Source organism: Primulina eburnea, chromosome 3 (assembly GCF_022965805.1).
Source record: "Primulina eburnea isolate SZY01 chromosome 3, ASM2296580v1, whole genome shotgun sequence".
NCBI classification, from domain to species: domain Eukaryota; kingdom Viridiplantae; phylum Streptophyta; class Magnoliopsida; order Lamiales; family Gesneriaceae; genus Primulina; species Primulina eburnea.
Genome location: NC_133103.1, coordinates 4,037,775 through 4,055,997, shown reverse-complemented (window position 1 = coordinate 4,055,997; position 18,223 = coordinate 4,037,775). Strand labels below are relative to the sequence as shown.

General features: G+C 35.8%; 3 protein-coding genes across 3 annotated transcripts; 1 reads left to right on the top strand and 2 right to left on the bottom strand.

Moving 5' to 3' along the window:
- The first annotated feature begins 3,670 nt into the window (after window positions 1-3,670).
- On the top strand, window positions 3,671-6,105 carry LOC140825492 (pentatricopeptide repeat-containing protein At3g42630-like). Its single transcript, XM_073187305.1, has 3 exons — window positions 3,671-3,879; window positions 4,439-4,570; window positions 4,652-6,105. The coding sequence occupies exons 1-3, from the start codon at window positions 3,775-3,777 to the stop codon at window positions 5,585-5,587; spliced, it is 1,173 nt and encodes a 390-aa protein (XP_073043406.1). The 5' UTR covers window positions 3,671-3,774; the 3' UTR covers window positions 5,588-6,105.
- LOC140828658 (U-box domain-containing protein 52-like) lies at window positions 5,652-12,454 on the bottom strand. Its single transcript, XM_073191590.1, has 10 exons — window positions 12,048-12,454; window positions 11,516-11,629; window positions 10,707-10,828; window positions 10,411-10,619; window positions 10,252-10,318; window positions 9,713-10,010; window positions 9,183-9,284; window positions 8,617-9,045; window positions 7,589-8,344; window positions 5,652-7,472 (listed from the first exon to the last, which is right to left on the bottom strand). Exons 1-10 carry the CDS (start codon window positions 12,177-12,179, stop codon window positions 7,389-7,391), a joined length of 2,313 nt encoding a protein of 770 aa, XP_073047691.1. The 5' UTR covers window positions 12,180-12,454; the 3' UTR covers window positions 5,652-7,388.
- Window positions 12,455-13,980: 1,526 nt separating this feature from the next.
- Window positions 13,981-16,587, bottom strand: LOC140825491 (pollen receptor-like kinase 4). The gene is made up of 3 exons (XM_073187304.1): window positions 15,784-16,587; window positions 15,028-15,618; window positions 13,981-14,759 (listed from the first exon to the last, which is right to left on the bottom strand). Exons 1-3 carry the CDS (start codon window positions 16,460-16,462, stop codon window positions 14,092-14,094), a joined length of 1,938 nt encoding a protein of 645 aa, XP_073043405.1. The 5' UTR covers window positions 16,463-16,587; the 3' UTR covers window positions 13,981-14,091.
- Between the last annotated feature and the right edge of the window lie 1,636 nt (window positions 16,588-18,223).

Genomic DNA, 18,223 nt, shown 5'->3' with positions numbered 1-18,223 from the left:
TAAATTACTTCTAATACCAAGTTATCTCGTGTGTGTTTGTGAATTTAATTCGTTTTATAAAATAATACGTTGTTTCGAATTAACTTTTTATTAATCTATATTATATATTATATATAATTGCATTCCATTATTAATTCAAAGCAACTCTAAAGTATAAGACATGATTATTGGTGAAAGAAAATTAGTGTCTCCAATTTAAATTGTCCAACTTATTTGTTATTAGCAAATTAAAAATTGTTGGATGTCCCCACTGTCCACATTGAAAATTAAGTGACAATGTTATTTGATGAAATTCATATTTTTCCCCCAAATTCTAGATATAATTTTAATCTTTCGAGCGGTGAACTAAATATTGAAAATTATTATTTAAAATTTAAAGTTGGTAGGCTTGATAATTAGGTCAGTACTTTTTTAATGTTATTTAATGTTGAAATTATTATTATTTTTCTCGAATCAAGTACTTTTAAACTATGGTAGCTATCATAAAGCAAGAAGAGAATGGGCATTTTCCTTGTGCCATGTCATAAGGCCATATATACAAAACCAGAGGCTTACAAAACAAGAAACCTATTCATACGGATGAGAATAACTTTTCAAAGGGGGGAAATGGTGACACCAAGAACATATTCACGCAGTGTTTTTTTATCCGATCATGTCCTCGTGATAATGTCTTAAGGTTCATTTCATATTTGTAAAATAATCACATGTGTTTTTCACTTTGTTCAAAAAATCGTCTCTTCTTTGGGTAACTCGATCCTACCACCTAAAGGAGGGAGTAGGAGGCTGTTCTGGGCAACAAGCTCGGTCTCATCTTTCGATCTTTTGACTACAAAAATTAGAGTTGAAAATCTTGATGGAAATTATCGAAACATTCATTAATGTTTAAGAATCATCCACTATACATCGAAAAAAAAACTTTGTAAAAAATAAAAATAAAAATATGACTGACGAGACAAGATTATGTAATTTCTGATCCAGATTTAAAAAAAGAAACTGAAAATCATAATTAGAAACTAGTATGATGACATGAGTATGGCTTTTATAAAGTGTTGGGTATTTATTGAGCCACGAAAATTGGATACATTAGTCCCTTTTCCCTCCCCTCTCCTCTAAATTAATGAATTATGCCAAAAGAAGAGGTCCCCCATGCTTATGTCCTTTGTCACTAGAGTGGCAAACATTCAACATCAAATACCCATAAATTGACTTTAGGCATCTCTTCGATTAATGGATTCTAAACTCACATTAAAAGACCATGTCCTAAAAAAGTAATAATCATACGACAAATGGTGCTAAATCAATCATGTGCATAAAGCAAATATAGATGATAGTGTATCGTTATTTCTGGTTTAAAATTATTGTCATGATGTGTATAAATTATAAATATGTTTAGCAAAATATAAAATTTAAGTTAGGTAAAAAAAACATATATTCGCAAAAAACGATCATACAAAACACACAATGTTCGCACATAAACACTTATGCAAACAAAAAGTCGTAACAAAACAATACATCTAAAAAGGCATAACTACTTGCGCAAATTCACGCACTTAGCTTAATGATATGCATGTGTGTGTGTAAAAAGCAAAAGAATACAATTGACAAAGGCATCACTAGTTGAGCAAATTTATGCTCTTGGGCCATGATATTGGTCCCTCAATTGTTCGAAAACAAAATTATCTGAAATTCTTTCACTAATCAATTTTATAGATATATCTTCGACTCGAAGCAATACATAAAACTATCACTTTTCGTTATAATTATGGATTTGATCAACTCGCATTACAGATAAAAAAAAAAACTGTGAAACCGTCTCATTAGATACCTACTCTTAATCATTTTATTACATGCAATCATACTTACATTTAGTTTTCAGTGTTTCTCAATAAATTTGTGGTTCTAAATTGCTGGAGCCCTTTTGATTTTGGGGTGTAGAAATTTAACATTTGGAAAGTACAATAGCTTTTGTATATAAGGTTGAACTGAAAGCTCCACTGCTTGCAGTCGTTTATTAAATATTTCAGTTGTCCAGTTCTGCAGTGTTTCCCCTCTAATTTTAACATCTAATTATAAACAGGGAATGCAATTTCAAATGGTTTTGAAATTTTTCTCTAGTACATTATGTATTTAAATAAAAATATTCAGAAAAACAATATCAATGATTTAGGCTAAAATATTATAGATCACATAATATTGCGATATTTATAAATGTCCATGATGATTAAATATTAAAAAAACAATTAAACCCGTGACGACAAAAATTCCTAACAATTTGTAATTTTTTTTCTTAAAATCCCATTAATTTATTCTTTTTTTTACTTAATTTGTCTACCTAAACTTAACAAAATACATAAGCTTTCTAAAAATAATTATCTGAAACTAAACTATTATAGGTAAAAACTTGTGTGAAACGGTCTCACAGGTCGTATTTTGTGAGACAGATATTTTATTTGGGTTAATGAAAAATATGAATTTTTATGCTAAAAGTATTACTTTTTAGGTACAAACTTGTATGAGACGGTCTCACGGGTCGAATTTGTGGGACTGATCTCTTATTTGGGTCATCCATGAAAAAGTACAATTTTTTATGCTAAGAGTATTACTTTTTATTGTGAATATGGGTAGGGTTGACCCGTATCACAGATTAGTATTCGTGAGACGGTCTCACATTAGACTCACTCTACTTTTTATTGTGAATATCAGTAGGATTGACCCGTAATAAAGATTCGTGAGACCGTCTCACAAGAGACTTACTCACTATTATAGGCAAAAACTCGTGTGAGACGGTCTCACGAATCGTATTTGTGAGACGGATATCTTATTTGGGTCATCCATGAAAAAATATTATTTTTTATACTAAGAGTATTACTTTTTATTGTGAATATGAGTAGGGTTGAACCGTATCACAGATTAAAATCCGTGAGACGATCTCAATAAGACTCACTCACTATTATAAACCCGCTATCAATAAAAGATATTTTATCAACAAAAAATCCGCTTCATAAATTGTAACTTAGTTTTGTTTAAATAATAATATTTTATTTTAAAATTCATTAATTTTATTTTTGAATGGAGATATCAAAATTAATTCGCACAAAAATATTCCAGAAATGTCGTGTTGTATTCTTAAAGAATGATTTTCTGTTCAACTTTACCATGATTTTAAATCACTGGAAAATGGTTTACCTAGGGAGAAAAAAGTCAATGTATTTTGATAATAGATACTGGGCTAATTATTTTTTTTTGGTTATTATAATAACGGCAAAAACTTGTATGAGACAGTCTCAAAGGTCGTATTTTGTGAGACATATCTCTTATTTGAGTCATTAATGAAAAAATATTACTTTTTATGCTAAAAATATTACTTTTTATTGTGAATATCGGTAAGGTTGACTCTTTTCATAGATAAAGATTCGTGAGACCATTTCACAATAAACCTACTCTATCATCAATTGACTAAATCTAGAGACATCAAAATAGATTAGATTCATTGATCTCACTTGTCAAATAGTCGGGTTGGGTTAAAAATTTTCTACTCCGCCAAATGCTGTTTTGATGGATTGGCCTTCTAGTCTCTAGACCCGTCGAATTGAGTTGGCTTGGTTAGATTGAAATTTCTGGACCCACCCAAGTAACGAGCCGGACCGCCCATCCCGTTAGCCTATTTTCACGGCTCTCGTTTGCATTCTTTCCTTGGGCCTAAATAGTTACACAAGAGACCCAAACATATCGATTTTAATAAGGTCCAGTAAGCATTCAATCTTCGTAGGAAAAATGGAATTTTTGCAATTACGTCCTCCCATGAAGATGCTTGGACCAAAGGATTTTCAGCGTTTTCCCATGAAAAATGGAGTCAGAAACCACTCTTTGCTTCCTATGGTATGATTTATTTCGTTATTTGTCGAATCTTTTCCTTAAAATTAAACATTCGTCACTTTCCTGCTTTGCGTGTGTTGAACTGTGCTTCTATATGGAACTTCGTTATTGGCTTGTTTTTTGTTTATTTGTGCTTTAATTTGAGTGGGTTTGACGTGTTTTTGCTTTCCGTGTTTTGAGTTAAGAGAATTCGTCTACATTAGTTTCTATCTTCTGGGACAAATGAGCTGGTTTTGGTTAATTGTTTGGATCAAATTGGCTGTAATTATACTGAAAGTAAATCTGGTGGTGAAGTGAAATCAAGGGATTTAATTCGCATTGTTTGTAGTGAAAAATAATTTCGGAAAATTTTTTGAGCCCAAAAAATTATTTTGCCATCATCGCGTTATCACGTGGTTAACAGGATGATAAGTATGAGTCGGTTAAGAAAGTTGAGAAAGAGTGAACTAGAAAGCGCAATGATCATGGCTGCTCAAGTGCCATATCACGTGTCCTCTTAACTTTTACTGCATTTTTTTGTGTTCATATGTTGAATGGAATATGGTCCGTATGAATTTAACAGAGTATGCATGGAAAAGATGAGAAATATACTGATTTCTGTGATGCTTGGAATTATGAACCACCAAAACAAAAACTAAGGGTGGAAGGATTGCCTAAGGGTTCAGGAAAACTTGTTCCTGCTGAGAAACTAAAGGTGCTATCATCTGCTTATCTAAGCTATCATCTTTACTAATGTATTATGACCATAAATAATGATTCGTTTACTAAAGCACAGGTGGTTTGGGATGAAGTGTTGAAAAGTGAAGTTGTGCCTCAATCAGTTTCAAATATAATTAGTATTTGTGGTAGCATAGGAGATTTCGATATGATTACCAGAATTCTGCGTCTTATGCAGCTGAACGATGCTGAACTTGTACATGATATCTTTAGACAGGCTATCTCTTGTTTTGGGAAGAGGGGACAGCTAGAGTGCATGGAGCTCATGATTAAGGAGATGGTTTCCCTGGGGTATTCTGTTGATTCCGCCACTGGAAATGCTTATGTATTGTATTACAGCTCTTTTGGTACTCTGGCTGAGATGGAAGTTGCTTATGGCCGTCTCAAGAGGTCACGGATTCTTTTAGAGGGAGAAGGGATCAGGGCCATTTCATTTGCTTATATCAAGGAAAATAAGTTTTACGCTTTAGGCCAATTTCTGCAGGATGTAGGTCTTAGTAGGAGAGATGTTGGTAATCTTATTTGGAACCTGTTGTTACTATCCTACGCCGCAGATTTTAAAATGAAAAGCCTTCAAAGGGGGTTTGTGAGGATGGTGGAGGCGGGATTCAGACCCGATCTCAATACCTTTAATATTAGAGCTCTGGCTTTCTCAAAAATGTCTTTACTTTGGGACCTGCATCTGAGTCTTGAACACATGGCACATGAATCAGTGGCTCCTGATTTGGTGACTTACGGTTGTGTTGTGGATGCATACATGGACAGGGGACTAGCAAGAAATTTGAAATTCGCATTTAGCAAATTGAATTGGAACAGTTCTGTTTCAGTATTGACCGATCCACTTGTTTTTGAGGCAATGGGAAAAAGCGACTTTCATTCCAGTTCTGAGTTATTTTTGTGGAATGTTAAAAAAAAGGATTGGACTTACAAAAAGCTAATTGATATCTATCTTAAGAAAAAGTTCCGGAGTAATCAAATATTTTGGAATTACTAATGACTTGAAGATTGACCTGTATCTTTGATAGGAAACTTTGATACATTAACTTTCTGAGGAGAACTAGCACCTCTTTATTATTGCTTATGCTCTTGGTGAACAAGCAGTTCATAACATTGCCACGTCGTGGATGCAAGACATGAGAGTTTTTTGAACCATGTATCCTATGTGGAGAATTTTGGTCATAATCAGACAGGATGGGCCCAAGCAACCATGCAGTGTTTTACTGTGGAGAGGAGTTATCGCTAGAGTGAACTTTTAGAGTTTGTTTGAGGTTGATCGTGATGCTGGACAAATCAGACCTAATAGATTTTATTTTTAATTTCCTTTTCAAGATTAATTCCACTGGTTTTATAGCGTTTCTATGATTAAACTTCCTGAACTCACCAGCATTTGATGCTGTGTGAAATCTTTAGTTGGGTAGACATTTCAGAAATGGAGCAAATCAGCTTATGCGTATTTTCTTCGAAAGTGGATGGTGGTTTAATATTCAAGGGAAAGAAACAGGATTTCAAAAAGAGCTGCTTGCAGTTAATTGTTGGTTTCCTTTTGTTTACTTTTACTAAAATAGTGTACTTATGCATTCAAAAGAAGTACATCAGAAGTCTTTATGTTCTTGTAGATAACCATGTAACGAGACGGTTGTATAGTTAACGCCAATAAAATGGGATGATCATCTTGGTTGGTATGGTTGACCTGTGAGGTTACCCATTGCTACTTTATTTTGTTTTTCTTTCCGCCTCTGTATTATCCATGGTTTCCTTTCGCCATTCATTTTGACTTTTGAGGACATATATTTTGGGCTCATTGGGTAATACATGTTAAACATGCACACACTTTACTCTCTGTGTAAATGTATGTGTAAATTTATGACCTAAAACGAAAAAATGTCAATATTATTATTTATTTAATTTCTATGATTTTCTTCTTCTTTGTTCCATAAAGGTCCTTCGGTTATGGGATTAATATTAAAAAAAACCTCGGTCAATTATTATTATTATTTTTAAATGAACTCTGTCTATCAAAACTAACCATCTGGTAGAGTTGTGTTTTTAGTCTATGAAGATTATACATAAAAAAAAGTTTGACCTTGGTCATTTTTTAAATTAACTCTTCCATTATTTTATTAAATGGTTTCATCACTTCTTCTAGCACAGGACTAAATTATGCAGTTGCTGTCAGTTTATTTTACTGTGTCAGTGTCACGGAATCTTCCCTTATGTCAACACCCTGCCACCAGAACTTTTGTCCTACTAAATTGTGAAATAGGGCCTCGATACAAAGATCATAGTTTTGGTCTGCTTTTTAAATAACAAGCATTCCGTTTAACTTTTATCTTTGAGTGAGAATCCGAGGGCAACTTGTGATGAAAATAAAATAGGAAACCTTAGGGTATTACAAGCATATTATTTTTACTACATATAAGAATCAAAACTCATGAAGAATTAAAACAAGATAAAGCTACAGACTCTTGAAGAATGCACATTATTTATTTATACCATAATGTTGTATCACCAACATATTGTTTTAGTTTAACAACTAAGATAAAGCCATAAACCATCAGTGCCTGCTATATTATTGGCCATAGGTTGTTGAGAAAATTAGTTTCTAGACTTGTTAAACAAATGCCGAAAGAATTTAACTGAAGTTCAGGATGATGCCGTGAAGAATAAGATGAAATTGAATTAGTAACCTTCATCGTCAGCTTTGTTTAGTATTTTGATTTATTTCCCTCCCAAACAACCATTTAAATCGTGAGTAATTTGTCGCTTGATTTGTCTGGAATGGATCCCATGGCTTATCAACTCTTTGTGCTTTCGGTTTCTGCGACTGAAACTTCTTTTTTATCATCGTAACTGGAGGAAATTATTTGATACTCACTGACCTGCAAAAAGTTGATAACAACCATTTATGTGTTTGCACAGTGCATAGTGTCACACTCTACTTTATTATAGTGGGAGTTTTGGGTGAAAAAAATCTTATATTAAACTGCAAACTCACTTGAGATTGATACTGGCTGTGATTTGGTGAGGTCTTTCGACTAGGAATTTGTGCAATGTTAGGCATACTTTCTTCAGCAAGAGCTCTCAACCTCTCAAGCTCGGGCAAAATCACAGTTCCAAGATCTGGTCTATCTTTACGCCTCAATTCTGTGCACTTAAGGGCTAGCTTTGCGAAATTCATGGCCTCTTCTACTGGCCAATCCGTAACTGCTTGGTCAAGCACGTCAGCAAAAGTTCCCCTTTCGATAGCCCTCTCAATGTGATGAGTCAAACCCATCGGGGATCTGGCTGTTATTATTTGAAGAAGCATTACCCCAAACGAGTAGATGTCAGACTTTATTCCGAGCATGCCAGTTTGCTGATATTCAGGATCTATGTAGCAAAAAGTTCCAGCTGTTGAAGTCATGAGATATTGTGTGGCATTGTCAGCTACTGAAGGAGGAACAAGCCTTGCCAAGCCAACATCACTGATCTTGCTCACGAAGTTTCTGTCTAGCAAAATGTTTCCTGGTTTTAGGTCTCTATGTACTAGTGGCTCTGGCTTGGTCTGGTGGAGGAAAAGGAGGCCTGTGCCAATTTCTGCAGCTATTCGGAATCTCAGTTGCCAAGAGAGCACTGGATTGTTTCCTCGCCTGAAGAGACAGTCGTCCAAGCTACCGTTAGCCATGTATTCATAGACTAAGCAGCCATACTCAGGGCATGCTCCAAGGAGAAGAACCATGTTGGGATGTCGGATGCAACTCAGAACTTCAACCTGCATTGAGGTTTGAAGAATGCGAGACATAAGAACTGTGGCCCACTTTATTTCAGTGAAGTTTGTCATCTTTTGCGACCACATTAATCGTGCCAGGGCTTGTGGGAGGCATTGTATTTATAGACTTGCTTAAGAAACAATACGACCATCTATTTCCATGCAAAAGATAATGGCTTTTATTCCATTAATCTGATTGGATTATGTGTGTTAAAAGGTTAAAACTATTCTAAAGCAGTTGTGACAGGTTACTTTTTTCATATAAAGTTTCATACCTCTTGCTGGAACTGCGATCGTCCTTGTGCTGCATCTGGACGAAGAACTTTTATGGCCACCGGCGTATGATCAAGGTAGCACTTGTACACTGGACCATACCCGCCTTCCCCTATTTTACGAGTTTGCGAGAAGTACTCTGTGGCCGCTTCAATCTCCTCTATTGTGTATTTCCTATATCGAGCATCACCATGTGCTAACTTTTGCAGCACTTTCTTCTTTTCCTCTGCTTCTTTGACTGCTTTCATTTCAGCATTCATTCTTTTGTATGCTTCAAGTTCAGCTATTCTTTGAGCAGTTTCGGCTTTCTCAATAGCTGCCCTGCATTTTTCTTTTTCCTTCTCTGCCATTGCCAACGCTGCTTCCTCAGCTAGTCGGGCCTCTTCAAGTTTCTGTCGTTCTTCCATTTTCCAGCGGTTAAGCTCCAGTGCCTACACAGATACAGAAATCAGATACATGAGCGGTATATACTTCAACTTAAATGTTCGATTTTGCTCTTAAGTTTCATTTTTTGTGACTTTATATTACTTCATTAAAGAGTTTAAATATTTTGGATGGTGAACCATACTTTCTGTTTTGCACAAAGAGCTTCCTTGCAGGCTGTGCTGTACATATCCATTGTCTGTTTGAGTTCCATCTTGAGCCTGGCCATCTCTGCTTCTACATCATCCTGCATTTTTGGAATACTTGATGTGAACTTTTATGCATGTTGTACATTGTATATTCTTAACTAACAGCATACAACATATAAGGTAGTCACTGGCCATCTAGATCGAATTTTCTATAATATTCTCCGAGTCATCTCAAAAAACTTTAAGACCTTGTCAGTTTCTAGGGAATGCTTCCTTTGATATTAGACAAAATTTTGGAATATAGTTAGGGAAAAGTGACATGGTAATAGAACATAATTTTGAAAGATTCTACAAAGGATCATTGTATATGGGAAGAAAACTGTGTGTTGTATTGGAGATGCTTCAAGAGGAAATATGTTGCGAATGGGACATCAAATCAAGAAGATAACAAATATAATATTTGAGATTCTTAGTTTTTCTTGTAAATAACGAATTCAACGCCTGTTTATGTTGCTTGTATACATACCAGGGTTTGGGATCCTGACCATGAATAGTTTCCACTATCATGTGAACTTGATGACAAGATTCCAAAGCTGTAATTTGCATCCGATGACATGGCATTAGAGAATGGAGATCCAAAACTCGACCGGTTTTCTGTATCTGAGCTGTTTGACAGACGGGAGGCCATAGACATTTCCGAATCTAGTGTGTGAATCATGCGCTCGGTGCTTGGCCTACCAGAGCTCACAAATGACGTGTCCGTATCAAGCATCGCATTATCTCCGTAAGATCTGTTTGAAGCATTTCCTCTAGTAAATGGTGACCTGTATTAGTAACAGTGTGTGTTAGTTCCTTGAGATATTGTGTTGCTTTTCATCCTGTTCTAAAAAGCATGCATTTCTTTATACGCATATGAAATGAAGAAAAAATCAGATTTCATGATATTTTTTCTTATTATAAGAGTCGTCCTTCCTCAATAAATAAAGTTAACATCTTTATTAAATTTACTAGATCTCCCCTTTTTGTAAACGAACAACTTCATCTGACTTGTCATTGACATCTTACTCGATCGTGTCAATCTCATCCATTGATGTCTTGGATGCCAACGGCAGCGGTCTATCGACGATATTTCCTACAGACACGATACAGTTCGGTTTTCTTTATCCAGGACAAAACGTCAGTAAGACTCTGAACAGGTAAGTTTACCAAATGTCTAAATCATACCTCGTGCGTTGTTACTTTGCATGAAATTTGCGTCGGTTGAACCAGATTGTGGATTAACTTGGTTCTGCGCTTGAGATGGAGATTCTGTCGGGACGAGGATGGAGGCTGACCTGACCGATGATATCTTTCCCTTGGAAATGACGTAAACATTGCAAAATTCAGGTGCCCCTTTGGACACATTGCCTGGGATATCAACAATCTTGAATCTTCTGTCAAGGAAATTTATGAGTTTTCTTTCGTTATGTCTGTAAATTATCATTTAGTTTTGATGATGATAGATTAGCTAGATTTATCACCTCATAAAACCATTCTTAACCGTGGAACCGACAACCAAATTCTCAATCAAGTTGTTGTTGACATAATCGATGAGTGCTCGGGACACATCGATGTCTTCTACTGCAACTTCATTGACTCGTATCTGTTTGCACATAGAATTAATATTATGTGATTGGAATTACATTTGACAAACTTAAGTTTATGATACACTAGGTGAATTGCTTTCTGGATTTGCTTGACTACGGGTGTAAATAAGCAGTACTCGATCTCGTGACCTTGGCTCAAGACTGGTTCCCGAACCCAACTTGGGAATATTTTCGTGAGCTCATACCATGAGTTTGACTTTCGAATCTGAGTTCACGAACACAATTACTTTTTTACATAATATTTATATAATATATAGTACACCTAATAATTATTTTTATAGGTTAACATCCAGTATAATTGGGTATCTAAAAAGCAATTGTAGCAAAATTTTGCGAGTTGTCGGATCAAGGTCAATCATTAGCTATTTTAGAACCTTTCGAGGACAAAACTCGTGCATATGCATACACTTAGTGTGGATATTTTTCATTGTGTGTTAAGTTGTGAAACGATTATGATGCCCTTATTTAGTTACCTACGCTTAACACTCCTAGGCTAATTATATATTGTTTTTGTAAGATCGTGATACAACATAGACTTTGTAAACAGGCAATTGAATTTGTGATCTGAAGTTGATCGATCTGACCACCCTTTCCCCTATTGATTACTCGTCTTTTGGGTGTACAATGGAAGCCTTTGACGAAAAGCAGTCAGAATTATGAACATGTTGCATGGAATGCCTTACATTCTTGCGGGTGCAGAAGCAACGAAAAGGATAGAAGAGCTCCTTGGTTTGGCCATCAATCGGCAAGGTACCCTTTGATACTTTTGAAGCATCCCCGTTCCCTGAGAAACTTCCCTCTGTGTATCCACAATGAAATTATTGTGAGAGAAACTATAGCGTGAATACTCGATGAATATCATCATGAAACTACTGCATAACATTCTTCCCTGTAAATGTAAATATTTTCTTGGAGGATTAGACCATAATCTTTCTTCTGAAAAAGTGTGTATTTTGATTGTCGGAATTAGAAATTTATTGAGACGGTCGAAACTAAAAATTAAAGTCTTTAATAGTATAAAGAGGGGGTGAAATCCTGCTTTTCCGTCGCCACTAAGCTCGCCTTGCCCCTATGCCAGCGATAGAAAAGATGCATGCATGCGAGGATGGACAAGCAGGACCCTTTTATTTGTAAGGGTAAAAAATAGAGCGATTCTCCCCCTCGATTAAAATTTTGAGTTTATTTCTGCATGAGGAGAAAATGAATGTGGAGAACATTACGTGAAGCAGGGTGCTTGAGCTTGACATGGAGCAGGGTTACACTTTTCCCTTTGGACAAGAGATTATCGACTGCCCATTTCAATGCACCTTGGCTTCCTTTGTCCTTGTCTATAGCAACTACCACCATAATTTCTTGATTTATTCCCTCTTCATATATTTGTATTCGAATTATTGGAGCAAGAATTTGAAGCTCTCTGTTGTGCTAATTATATGCTGAGAATTCGGAAAAATCTTTGCATTGGACTTTGGAGAGGGTACTACGTATCCTCAAATGAATGAAAACCCATTTTGATTTTATTTATTTATTTGTGGTGGGTTTTGGCAGATAATAATTCATCGGGTTTTGTTTTGTTCCGAATAAATAGGGTTTTATAATGATCCTGTGACCATTATTATATTGAAATATTTATTACCTTTGATCTTCTCCTTTGACCCGCAGTGCAGGAGAGGCTGGCATTAGAAAGCGTAGGAATTTCTTTATTACATTTTGGGACCGAATTTATGCAAATACTACTAATATTTTGTATTTCGAGCTAGCACAATTTCAAGTTTGAGTTCAAGTTGATTCGTTTAATTTGAATTTAGTTAATTTCTGGATCCATTTGGCAACAATTCAGTATATAGCTTGAGCTTAATAAGTTTGTTTTTTTAGGTAATTTTGTTATTATTTAATAAGTATGTTAAATTCAGTATATTTATTTTTATGGTTTTAATATGAATATAATAGTATTTGAGTTTATTCTAAAAACGTTATTATGAGCCAATTGATAAATACGGGCACTTCAGAAATTTAATTGTACGGAGGATGATTGGTAAAAATCACCTTTAAACTCACCAAGATCAACAAAAAAAATTTATAATAGATTTTCCATTAATAAATAGTATATAATTTTAACAAGAAAACGAATTTATTGACCACAAGGTATTGTTATTACAAGAGAACAAAATGAATGGCTGGAACTGTTGGTTTGAAGATACGAAGTGATTATATACTAAGATATAAATAATATGGTCATCTAGGCTAAATGTAAAATGGGATAAATATAATATATAATTAATAAAAAAACCACTTTTAGAACCAATCATTCACGTTTTATTAAATACTAATTAAATACTAATATCTTGATACATATACTGTGTGTTTGCACAATCTTTTATTTTGTAAAAATTTCTTTGGTGTAATTTAGGCATATAAATATGTATTGTGGCTTAATATATAGTATAGATATATCGTCCACACATTAAAAGTTTAGTCCACTATTTGAATAATTAAAACCAACAAACTTACAGCAAAAATAAATCACTAGTATTTCTCCTTCCAAATCACTCTCAAAACACACACACATTTGTTTTCCATCTTTTTAAGGAGCAGAGCTCTTGTGAGACGGTCATACGAATCTTTATTCGTGAAACGGGTCAATCTTACCGATATTCACAATAAAAAATAATATTCTTAGCATAATAAGCCATACTTTTTCATGAATGATCCAAATAAGAGATTTGTCTCAAAAAATACGACCCGTGAGATCGTCTCACAAAATACATCGTCTCACACAAATTTTTGTCTTTTTAAATTTGAGCATAATAGAGCCAATATGATTTGTTTTGTTTTATTTTTTTAATTCATTATTTCAAAATCATAGTTTAATTATTTGTTAATTTTTACACTTGTGATATGACATTCATTTAAATATAATAAAACAAATTACAATATATAATTAATTTAAATTACAGTATGTTTCATTATTAATTTTTACAAAATATCATATTATATGTATCTAATATAAATCAAATTAATTATAAAAAATTTGTTAAATCCAGTAATCATTAATATATATAATATATGTATATGTATGTATATCTTATCATCAAACTGAAAAGAAAGAAAAAAGATCAAACATCAATGCTAGAAATATTGATACATCACATACATGCATGAAATTCTTTTATTTCTTCCACTTGAGCACCCATTTTGATACGTTGATGGAAAACACAAGAACCAAGTTTCCACCAATCGATCGAGCTAATTTAATTAACTATCATTTAAACGTAACATGAACGAAATCATCGGACAACCCCCTGGAACTCCTCGTATCACCTTCGCTCGCGTACGATGAATAGAACTCTTCGTCTTTTTCTTTAATGTCCTCAACCATGGCCGCAGCTTCCTTAAACTCGGGTCGCCTCTCCACATCCACCTCGCAGCAACTCAGCCCAATCCTCAAAAGTTTCATCATTTCCCCCTCAGAGTTCCCAGTTCCCCCCATGTCTCTATCCAAAACCAGCTCAAGATTGCTCTCGTCCCTCACTACGGAGTCCACCCACGTCGCCAAATCTGTGTCATCGCCCTTCCCTTGTTGCAGGAAGTTCGAAGGGAACCGGCCGGTCAGGATCTCCAGGACAAGGATTCCGAAACTCCACACGTCGGTTTTCTTGGTGATTCGGCCCGTTTGCTTGTACTCGGGGGACTTGTAGGCGATCATGTGTTCTATAGCGTGTTCTTGATTGACGATGGGGATGAATCCGTAGTCGCTGAGGAGGGGATTGAAGGTCGCGTCCAGGAGGACGTTGGAGGATTTGAGATGGCCATGCGGTGCTGTTAAGCATGGGAGTTCGTTGTAGAGATATGCGAGGCCTTTCGCGATTCCTTTCACTATTTTTAGACGAGTTGGCCAGTCGGGGCATGGAATTCCACGAGATCGATTTCCTGTAATATATATATAAGAAAAGATATCATTGATTAGTCTGTGTATCCCATTTTGCTCTCACCAATTCATGAAAATATAATAAAGGGGAGGTTCGTATACTTAATTGCTTCAAGAAATTAATACTCAGAATTTGAAATGCATGGGCCGATTGTAGGGAATTGGATAGACTTAAAACGTAAAGAAAATATTTCCTGTTTTTCGGCTTCAAGGACAATTGTCCTTCGGCATCAGTGCAGAAGCTGCAGAATAAAGATTGAGAATACGTACCATGAAGTTGAACAGCAAGGCTGATATTCTCTGCATAATCTGAAACCAACAGCTTCTCCTCTTTCTTATAATAGAAAGCCACAATGGGAAGCAAGTTCTGATGATTCAATCTCCCCAATCTCCTCATATGCTCATTAAAATCCTCCTTGCTCACGTTATTCATGTGTCTGAATCTCTTGACAACCATCATCTTCCCTTCATTCAGGCTGGTCTTGTACGTGGATCCGAAAACACCGCTGCCAAGAATCTCCGCTGAGGCTTTCAGCAGATCCGGCATTTCGAACTTCTGCCCGTCTTCTTTCAAGAAGGTTAGTTTTGCGCTTTGCTCGGATTTCTTGGCTTGACCGGGGTGATCTGGGGAAGGGGAGTTTGCATTAGCTGGGCCTTGTTCCATTATTTTTAAATTGGCGGAGGCCGGGGATTCGTCTGGTTGCTGCGATGATTTCTTGCGTCGGCGGAGGATGAGGGCCACAATGACTAGGGCAGTTATGGCCACCACCACCAGCACCACGACAATGACGATTGCCCCGATGGAGAGTTTGCTCGGGGCTGAACATGCTTTTAGAGGCGCCCCGCATAGATCTTTGTTACCTGTAAACAGCCAAAAAACAAAAAAAGACGAGTTGAGAAAACCAGTAAACATAAAATAAAATTTACTTCTCTTTTCAATAACTAATTGAATTGCGCCCATATCGACCAAATGCAAGTTTGGTCGCTAAGAATAATGCAAGTCCCAATTATGGAACGAAATCTCACCATTAAAAGCCGAAGCATCGACATGACTTAGACCATTAGGGATCTCTCCCTCCAACTTATTGTTCGACACATTGAAAACTTTCAACCTGTCTTGTGAAAAAGGAGGTATCGCCCCTTCAAATTCATTATTTTCCAGCATCAACTCCTTGAGCCTAGGCAATGCCGTCAAAGATTCTGGGATCGAGCCCGACAATTTATTGTTAGCCATATAAATCTTCTTCAACGAGGACATCCCAGTGAAAACGCTTGGCGGAACGTCCCCAGAGAATTGGTTATATGACAAGTAAATAGTTTTAATAGCACCAAGTTTATGTAGGTCAGGCAAAGGACCATCAAAATTGTTATTCATGAAGCTTATTGTTCTCAAGTTTGGCATTTGTGCGAGGGCTTCCACATCAACTACACCCTTTAATCCCATATTCTCGAGTTTGAGTCCCCAGACAGTTCCCTGTTCGCACAGAACCCCATTCCAGATCTCGTGATCCCCATTGCATGGAGACTTGTTCTCGTCCCAACTAGATAATGCATCGGCATTCTTGAGGGATTGCTTGAACTTGACCAATACTTCGGCATCGGAAACGGCAGATGACGTGATAAAATTCAAGAAGACGATAAAAAACAAAATGTTTATACGCGATCCCGGCGAGAGAAAGATGTGTTTGACAGACATCTTGATCATGCAAATGGCACGCGCACTCTTAGGTGCGCGCCCTATCGGAAAACTCCAAGAAATGAGAATGGCTTCTTGGAGGGGAGAAAATGGAAGAGGATGAAATGAAATCTTGCGGGCATGGAGATGGAGAGAAGGAACCAATAATAGGGATTTGGTATCATGAGGTTCAAATGAATTTCTTTCGACAAATGTGAAGAGGGTAAAATAAAGTCGACTATGTCCTCTCTTTCTTCGCATGTAAAGGGGAAACTTATTTTTGCATGAGAAATATGCGCAATACCTTTTGAGTTTGAGGCCATTATCCACATAATAATATTATTAAGGATAAATAAAGAATGTTGACTTGAACTGATTGAGTCTATGTGACCTATATTTGAATGCATGTTCAATTAATTATCTATGACATCGGCTTGTTATTTTGAATTCATCGATGGACTGACATCCTAATTTCCATTTTATTAGTCAATTCAAAAGTAAATGGGAAACAAGGACTGACAACTCGTGCCGAAAATTAATTTTAATGATAATAATATGGAAAAGAAAATTCATAGTAAAAAAAGGTTTTACTGTCTGAGAAAAGATGATGTTTAGAGCTATCAATCGGTGACATCTTCTATCTGAATCGACTTCGTAGAACTCAAGAATAATTTTGAGAATGCTACCAGCGAATAAAGATAGATCAACGGATCCAGTTTCTGTATGAAGGGTGCTACTTCATATATAAAAAATGGTACTGAGAGAACCTTAATGGATCAAGCAACACTTTCTATCAAAATCTGTATACCCCACACCGGGAAGGCAAAGGCCGTCTGGTGGTGCTGGTGGAGCAGTGGCACGTCTACATGTTGCATCCATCAGCTTTAGCAGCATATCGTCTTCTGCACCGGCAGCAGCTTCCCTTATAGCTGTGGCTACAAGAACTCGAACCATCTGTATATCACCAAGAAAAATAATTTTATTTTAGTTTTGATTCTATAAAATCAAGATATTGTCTGTCTAAGCTCCTTTATATCATTGTGTTCATGCTCAAATTAATTCTCTAGCCATTTCTTCTTCTGATATGTTGCTGTACAAATGTTATATTTATTATGAAATTGGACAGGGCGAAGCTGATTTCTAGTGTGTAACCTGATCTCACACCATTATTTTACCTCTCATTTTACTGATCTTGGTGTAGATATCATTTATTGATTTCGAACGTCTTAATTCACATGATTCCAGCTGCATGCTGTATATTGACTTGCATGGTGTTTACATCCTATCGGGTTACTTTTACTTTTGATTTGAATCCATCCCTTTTTTCCCCTCTCAGATAATCAATCCAGCTGAAACTTTTGGTGATATTGTCATTTGACTATTCTTAAGATATGTCTTCTGCGAATATTATTCATTCTTTTTTGCACAAAACATATTTTCATCTGCGATAACTTAGAACATTTTCTGATGTACTTTCATAGCTGATCTCTTCTCTAGCTTGTACCAATTTATTTGTTTAACATGCATGGAAGTTAATATATAATTAATGTGAAGTTAATTATTTATTCATGTTTTAAACACTTTGCAAGCAGGTGTGTGTGAGGGTTTGAGAGAATTACTCTGTTTAATACGCGAACAAATATAACTTTAAGGAAAACTGGATATATAAAGAAATGGAAACCTAATGATACTTGTTGCATATCGATATTGCAAGGATTATAGGTCAGGTATTCGGATCTTGAAACAAACGAGATTCATAATCAAATGTTGCTTCTTCTTCTTCTTTTTATT

Excerpts from the sequence above, each read along its gene's own strand:
- LOC140825492 (XM_073187305.1), top strand. The coding sequence starts at position 3,775 with ATGGAATTTTTGCAATTACGTCCTCCCATGAAGATGCTTGGACCAAAG. Across the intron at positions 3,880-4,438 it reads ACCACTCTTTGCTTCCTATG|AGTATGCATGGAAAAGATGA; the intron begins GTATGATTTATT and ends TGAATTTAACAG. Across the intron at positions 4,571-4,651 it reads TTCCTGCTGAGAAACTAAAG|GTGGTTTGGGATGAAGTGTT; the intron begins GTGCTATCATCT and ends ACTAAAGCACAG.
- LOC140828658 (XM_073191590.1), bottom strand. The coding sequence starts at position 12,179 with ATGGTGGTAGTTGCTATAGACAAGGACAAAGGAAGCCAAGGTGCATTG. Across the intron at positions 10,829-11,515 it reads GCTTCTGCACCCGCAAGAAT|ATACGAGTCAATGAAGTTGC; the intron begins GTAAGGCATTCC and ends ATGTGCAAACAG. Across the intron at positions 8,345-8,616 it reads GATCGCAGTTCCAGCAAGAG|GTTGAAGTTCTGAGTTGCAT; the intron begins GTATGAAACTTT and ends ACCTCAATGCAG.
- LOC140825491 (XM_073187304.1), bottom strand. The coding sequence starts at position 16,462 with ATGATCAAGATGTCTGTCAAACACATCTTTCTCTCGCCGGGATCGCGT. Across the intron at positions 15,619-15,783 it reads CGATGCTTCGGCTTTTAATG|GTAACAAAGATCTATGCGGG; the intron begins GTGAGATTTCGT and ends GGCTGTTTACAG. Across the intron at positions 14,760-15,027 it reads CCTTGCTGTTCAACTTCATG|GAAATCGATCTCGTGGAATT; the intron begins GTACGTATTCTC and ends TATATATTACAG.